The 7,899-nt window shown below is 32.2% G+C and overlaps 1 protein-coding gene across 1 annotated transcript; it reads right to left on the bottom strand.

Annotated features, from left to right (window-relative positions):
- Nucleotides 1-2,787: 2,787 nt before the first annotated feature.
- On the bottom strand, nucleotides 2,788-7,899 carry LOC123664952 (the record flags this gene model as incomplete). Its single annotated transcript, XM_045599318.1, has 4 exons — nucleotides 2,788-3,264; nucleotides 4,351-5,148; nucleotides 5,793-6,107; nucleotides 7,759-7,899. Coding segments are annotated over 4 exons (1,467 nt in total), but the record flags the coding sequence as incomplete, so codon positions are not given.

Genomic DNA, 7,899 nt, shown 5'->3' with positions numbered 1-7,899 from the left:
AATTTTTGTCTGTCTGTCTGTTTTTTCTGGCTAATCTCTGAAACGGCTGGACCTATTTTGACGGACGGATTAAAAAATAAATAAAGTAATTAAGTTACTTAAAATAATATTGTACATATATCAACAGAATTTAAATAAAAATATGAAGTTCGGATGGCGCCGCTGAGAATTGGTTAATAATATCAATCGAACCGTGGCTTGTTTTATTTATGTCCTCATTTTAGCAGATCTATGTCGGCTACATTCATATAACACATAGTCAATTGAATCGAATCTCCGAAGGAATTTATTCAATTTATTTATAATTGCTGGGTATAATTTTGTAGCTATGAGTATATTCAAACACCAACTGCTTACCGGATTTGTGTAAAATTTAAAATAAAAATAGGTATACAAGAGTAAAATAACATAATATGATTATAATAGAATATAATTACCTATCTAGTTGACGAATGAACGGTAGCACGAAATACTCCTTAAAGAAAAGGTTTATTTCTCGCAAATTCTTTGTCTATCTTATATATTTTTGCAGTGTTATGTATGTATATTATCCTTAATTCTATATCTTTATCCTGCTTCACGAATTTTCTGAAGTTGTGAGCTCCACTCTGGACTCTACCTGGATCTCTGGAGATATGCACAGCACAAAATGATATACGGTCATTATTTAGCGCACCTAAATCCTGGAGAGTACTAGTTAGAGCATAGAAAGGCAATGTGTTGACCAACATCTTAGGTTCCACACTGAAACTTAATTTAGAAAAGATTTAAGCAAAACAATATTGGTGTAGTACCTAAAAACTTCGCATATGTTTATGGATATAATATTTATGACACGTTTCTCTGCTTGCTGATAAAATTACTTGAAGTATCCAAGAGATATATACAACGTGTCCCAAAATTCAACAATAAGCCGACACTGAAGGATAAGACCTGCCCATAACTACTTGGGGAAAAAAGAAAAAAACAAATAAGTACTTACCTCCATTTTTTTTAAGTTAATAAAAACGAAATTCTTCATAGATTTAGACCTCTTATGATCATTTTCACTACCATGACCACAAATTTTTAAATATTTCCTTTTTTTTTTAAAGGCAACCTGAATGGCATTTCTATCTAGCACAATCCTTAAAATATACTTAAACTTAACTTCCCATACAAATCAATTTTTATTTGGAATTTTCAGCAGGGATATGGTTTAATAAGTCAGAGTTACTTTACATCTATAACTTCTTTGTATAAACTCTAAAAAATGATCCTAGCGTAATGTTCCTCAAACAAAAGATACAGATATAACTAATAATAATCGGAAAATCAGAAGATTCCTAATTTTTTTTTGTTATCACTTGCCCACCTATTCAAATCACTTCACACTTCAGCCTATTGTAGTCCACAGCTGGACAAAGGCCTCCGCAAGATCGCGTCAAAAATGGTGTGAACTCGTGTTTTGCACACGTTCACACAATTAACTTGAATTTGACATGTTTATGTGTTTACGTAAGTTTTAGGGTCAAAGGGCGACAACTCTAGAGACATCAATATTCACGAAAATGTACTAAAAATTTAATTTATATTAATATCATAAAGCTGAAAAGTTCGTTTGTTTGTTTAAACGCGCTAATCTCGGGAAGTAGTGGTTTGAATTAAGAAATTCTTGTTGTGTTAGATAGCTCATTTGTCGAGGAAGGTAACGGCTATTAATTTCCTCAAATTGACGCGTGTGAAACCGCGGGCACAGCTTGTGTGAAATAAAATACAACTGCCTTTAAATCACAAAGCACGGAATATAGTGTTGAATACATACGACTGATTGATTACTGACGAAGGGGTACAACTTAACAATATCGATATTCGACAATGAATTTTTCAACAGAGTTAAGTCTAATGACCGATTTCTTGAGGGAATGCAAAACACGGCGAACGAAAATTTACTCAAAGCGCACGTTACGCATGGCGGGCCCGCGCACCAAGGGATGGTCGGTGGTGCTTTTCACTGATCGTCAAGAGTTGAATTCGATGCCAAGAGTGCGAAGAAGTTTCGCTTTCTCTCTCGCAAAATGCGCCTGTGAGCCTTTAGATTCGCACAATGATGGTAGTGAAGACTGCTAGAAGTTACTTTCGACAGCTTTGACAAGGGACCAAAAGGCACGGGTTCCAGTTGAAAAGCTCAATCTTGCCAATTCCACGAATGTATTTGAACTTTGCTCGATTTACTAACTGCAAGACCTAGAGGCAGCCTGTGGACCCCCCGCATCTGTTCCTGTAGCCAAAGCCTGATAAATCTCCAACTTGGAACTGCATAAGCATTAATCCTGTAATATCCCACTGTTGGGTATGGGTCTTTCTCCATGTTGGAGAAGGATTGGAGCTTAATCCACCACGCTGCTCCATTGCGGGTTTGCAAATATGGTCCCTGCTATAAGTAACGATCGCTATTAGACATTTATGATAACAACCGAGACCGACGGCTTAACGTGCTCTGCAAGGCACAGTGGGTAGACCCACAAATGCAAACATCTAAACCGGAAAGAAGTATTAAATGAAATATCCCTTCCCGAGCAGGAATCAAACCCCCACGCCGTCGGTATTTGAGGTGACTACTCGCAACACTAGACCAGAGCGATTGTTAGCTTTGTGCTTCAAGCTCTTTTGCAAATACATATCTATCTAGGTATAAAATGATGTGTATAGGCAATGTAATATTATTTTTATTATAAATAAAAATGTAAAATTTGTATAAACAATTGAACATGTTATAATATGAAATGAGTGAAATAAAAGAGTCCCTTATATATACATTTTTTTTTTTTTTTATATATAGAAATACAAATTTGAACATTTATAGACGTTCGTAGAGTATACATGCATTTTATAACGTAACATTAATTCGTAACTTAATTACTATTATCAGCATAGGTAAAAATATCAATCAAACTAAAAAAAAAATATCTCCCCACAAATATGTTAACATTGATTAATAATATACGAAATTAGAATAACGGTCATTTTTTTATTATAAAATATTTTAAATGAAGTTACAATTATATTAATTTAATGGAAAAATGGTAAATTAAACATTCCCATAAAATTTAAAAACTCCCTTCTTCTCCTATCTTCGGCCATAGCATGCAGATGACTTCCAAGACGGATTTTGGCTTGATTTTTTTTTGTAAGATGATTGATCGATTTCAAATGGCTTTTTAAGCTGTTCAAGCTCGCTTCAATAAAATTGCAGTAACCACAATGATATACTCGGGGTCTTACCTATAACACAAATCAAAACATTTCCTTATATATCCACTAACTACTGCCACGATTTCGAAATTCATCAACATTTTCCATAATTATATTTACTATCAAAATAATTGTGTTTGCTCGCAAACGAAAAAAAAACCGACTTCAATTACATCGACGAGTAATACAACGTAGATCGACGAAAAAATAGTCAAGTAACAACGCATTATCAAAGATTACTCAAAAAGTAGTTATCAGATCTCGATGAAATTTAAATGTGACCACATGATAAACATCGGCTTTCGATTAAATTAAAAATCATTAAAATCGGTACACCTAATAAAAAGTTATTGCGGATTTTCAAGAAGTTCCCTCGATTTTTCTGGGATCCCATCATCAGATCCTGGTTTCCTTATCATGGTACTAAACTAGGGATATCTTCTTTCCAACAAAAAAAGAATTATCAAAATCGGTACACCTAGTAAAAAGTTATTGCGGATTTTCAAGAGTTTCCCTCGATTTCTCTAGGATTCCATCATCAGATCCTGGTTTCCTCATCATGGTACTAAACTTGGGATATCTCCTTTCCAACAAAAAAAGAATTATCAAAATCGGTACATCCAGTAGAAAGTTATGCGGTATAATACAACGTAGGTCGACGAAAAAAGGGTCAAGTAAAAACGCATTATTAGATATAGCTCGAAAAGTAGTTGTTAGATTTCAAATAAATTTAAATGGGACCAATTGGCACACACCACCTTTCGATTAAAAGAAAATTTGTCGAAATCGCTCCACCCAGCCAAAAGTTCTGATGTAACATACATAAAAAAAAAAAAAAAAAGAAAAAAAAAAATACAGTCGAATTGAGAACCTCCTCCTTTTTTGGAAGTCGGTTAAAAAAAAAAAGTTTTACAGTGTTTGCAACATTGTTATTCTTGCTCCTATCCTACATGTAGCGTGATATTATGTGGTCTGCAGCCTTTCTCCATATACAGGTTAATCAACATTAAAATAATTTTGACTCAACTATAAGATCTGGAGATTAGGGGGTTTGTCCAAGCAAACTTTCAAGGTTAACAATAATAGATAAGAAATATAAATCAAAAGAATAATTACCTCTCTCACAAATTCTGAGTCAAAGTCAGTAAGGACATTCATCGTATCCATAGCTTTAGTATGTTTATGTTCATGTAAATGTTCATCAATATTTCCAAAGTTCAAATTAACTTCACAAACCTGACATTTTAAGACACCGTTATGTATGCCGATTAAAAGAAAACTTTGTTTTTCTATACAAATCTCATCATTGATAACTATGTCATTTACGAAAGGACTTTTAACTGTTGTAATATTTTCAACAAAACAGCCCAGGGGTACTTTATTCATTTTTCTAGTTGTTTTATTCAAAGCTTTCTCTTTATGTAATGATTCAGCAACATGCTCCTTCATCATTTTTAAAGAAGAGGACATTTGTACATCACACAGATTACAATAGGTGCTATTTCTTTTGTACTTTAAGCCATTGTCTTTAGCAAATTTCATCGCCCTTTTAATAGCCTCGGCAGGCGGTAGTAGTTCATCTTCATTTTTATTTTCTGCTTCTTCAACAACATTTTTATTAAATACAACAATTTGGGTTTTAGATATATCACTTGTAAGTTCTTCACTTTTTACTGGATCATTTTTAGTATCTATTGATTCTGCCACAGCATCATTAGAAGTGTCACTTTCTTTTATGTCCTTATCAATGTTGTTGTTGTTATTATAGCAATTGCCTGTTTTCGTTTTACTCTCTTTAGTCATTTGACATTTTATGTAATTCTTTTGGTGTTCTGACTCATTTGTGTGAGTTTCTTTAAATATTTCCATAAATATTGTATTACAAATCAGACAGTTGATAGAATCATCATCAATCTATAAATGAACATGGCATTAATTAATTTATAGTATAAAGAGCTACTTTCTTATTGATAATAAATAGAAGTAAACATTGTATTGTAAAAATAACTGATTTTTTTTTTAATTTTTTTATAAGTCTAAAATAAACCATATAACTGGAATATCAGAATTGCAACTAAACCTTACAACATTTTAAATTAATGGTAAACAAGTCCTGAATGATGAAGATTACTAAATGTAAAAACTTCTTTATAGTATTAAAAAAAAAGAAACAGCAACCAATATAATAATAACACTATTGTATAGGTACCAGGAAAAATAAGTAAAATTAACAAGAATCATTAGAAATATATAAAAAAGGCAGTCTTGTTGCAGAAAAGGCAATCAATCAGTCAATATAATCAAAGTTAATTTAATTCTATACCAATAACATATATTTCAAAAGTGTTTTGTCGCATTGTGCCCAAATGTACATCATCTCATATCGTTGCTCATATAGGACTACATCTATAGAGAAAGGAGAGGTCTACTAGGAAGAAGTATCAAAAAGGTAATTGACATTCTAAATTAAATCAACTATTCCTAGTAGGATTACCACATACGATTTAAAAAAATAATTCAAACATGTTGACAATGGTAGCCTGCGAATCCAAACTTACCTTTCTATATATAAATTTATCCTTAAGCAATTCAAATTTACTTTGGATAAGTTTCAATATGTGGGCTGGTTCATTTCTATGGTCATCTGCATTTGAGTAATCCACATTACATAAGAAACAGGAACCATTGGCCATGCCATTCCAAGCATTATTTTCTATCAAAATGTCATCAAATACTATAACACCAGCATCGGACTCTTTTAGTTGTTGCTTGATTTTATTGTCCACGTGAGTCGTTTCATAGATATGAATACCAACTCGTGCTAAGTTCTGCATCATAACATTGCACATTTCACAATAATATCCCACTTCCACCTGTAAAATAACTATGTTTATCTATACTAATATTATAAAGAGGTATAGTTTATAACTTTGTTTATATGTAGGGGATAATAGTCGCAAATACTGATCTGATCATGAAAATTCTTTTACGAACAGAAAGCTACACTATTCAGGAGTGGCATAGGCTATATTTTATTGTAATTGAACAAAAAATTCAGTAAATAAGAAAAAGATTAAAATATAATATCAAAATGGTAATTAAACTATCGCCATCTATCGCCACTTAGAAAACAATTTATTAGTCTTTCGACGTTATTAATATAGTCTTGTTTTAGTCTATCGACGACGTTTTCTTGATTTTTAATAGATGGCGTTGGACCAACATATTATTTATTTAAGTGCTATAAAATTTTGTTTTTTAATGTTATTTGGTTCTGTAATTTAAAATAATAAATACACGGGAGCAACATATTATTTATTTAATCGCTATAAAATTTGTTCTTTAAAGTATGTTATTTGGTTAATATAATAATAATTAACGCCCAACGAAGTGGGCACGGGTCAGCTAGTCATTAATAAATAGAAGTAAACCTTTTGAGCACATTATTTTATACCATGCAAAAAATAGAAATCTACAGAAATAAATAAAATTGGAGTGTCAGTATGTAATATTAAAATAACCACTTTTTACTAATACTACTTACTACAATAGGGTAAATCATGAAAATACACCAATTATTATGCAATATTTATCAAAGCTTAGATATATTGATTCAGGTTGTTACATCTCACTACTAGGCATAAACATCATTTTCCAAATATGAGAAAGATTGAAGCTAATTCCACAAGATTGGTCACATACAGGTTGACAGATATATTAACTAATATAAGTAACTATAGCTATCAGGTACCTATGAGAACAACTAGGACCGACAGCTTTACGAGTATCCGAGGCGAATATCCACCCTGAGCGGGAATCGAACACCCGACTGCCGAGTTTAGCCACTTACACGAACCATTACACCAGAGCGGTTATCGCGGTTGAGAAGTATGTATGTGTACACGTCCGGCGAATAAAATTTGATAAAATTATCTCATCCGTTAAACGTATACAATAGAGAGTATCCATAACATGGCGCGACTACCGTGTTTAGCGAGTTGATGTAGTTAAAAAATTTGAAATCCAGTACTTTAACTTATACGATTTATATTCATAAAGCGCGTCTTACTAGTAAGTTCTTTTTTCCAGTGAATCATGGAGACATTGTATTAATTAAATTTTCTTCATCTGCAGTATAAGTAAACATGTACACGCATACATAGACATGAATTTTGCTCGCCATTCGATCGCAATTTATTTATTTATTTACAATAAATACTTGAACCTAAATGTGTTGAGCGAATTAACAATGCTCATAAAAACGTTATAAAGATAGGACAAAAGTTGCAAGATAGGTACTTCAAAATGGGCGGCAATGGTTGATAACTTTGTTGGTTTTAATATTCTCTCAAATGTTATTAACACAATTTAAATTATGCAAGTCACATAAACGTAATTAACGTAATGAATACTTCAACAATAAAGAACAATATGTTATATAGGTAGTTCCTTCAACCAGCGTATTAAAATTATTAGTATCAGTTTAAAATACTCAACATAACGTAACAATTAGATTATAGTTACCTTTCTGATGCTATCTTCTTTATATTTAACAACATAATCCGAAGACTGAAAGGACTTCTGATGATCGGGTTCAATAATATGCTCGCTTACTTGATTTAACTTGAGATACTTCTTGCAAGTAAGGCAAAACGAATCTGCAAT

This window comes from Melitaea cinxia, chromosome 23, assembly GCF_905220565.1.
Source record: "Melitaea cinxia chromosome 23, ilMelCinx1.1, whole genome shotgun sequence".
Classification (NCBI taxonomy): domain Eukaryota; kingdom Metazoa; phylum Arthropoda; class Insecta; order Lepidoptera; family Nymphalidae; genus Melitaea; species Melitaea cinxia.
This window is presented reverse-complemented; position numbering and strand designations above follow the sequence as displayed.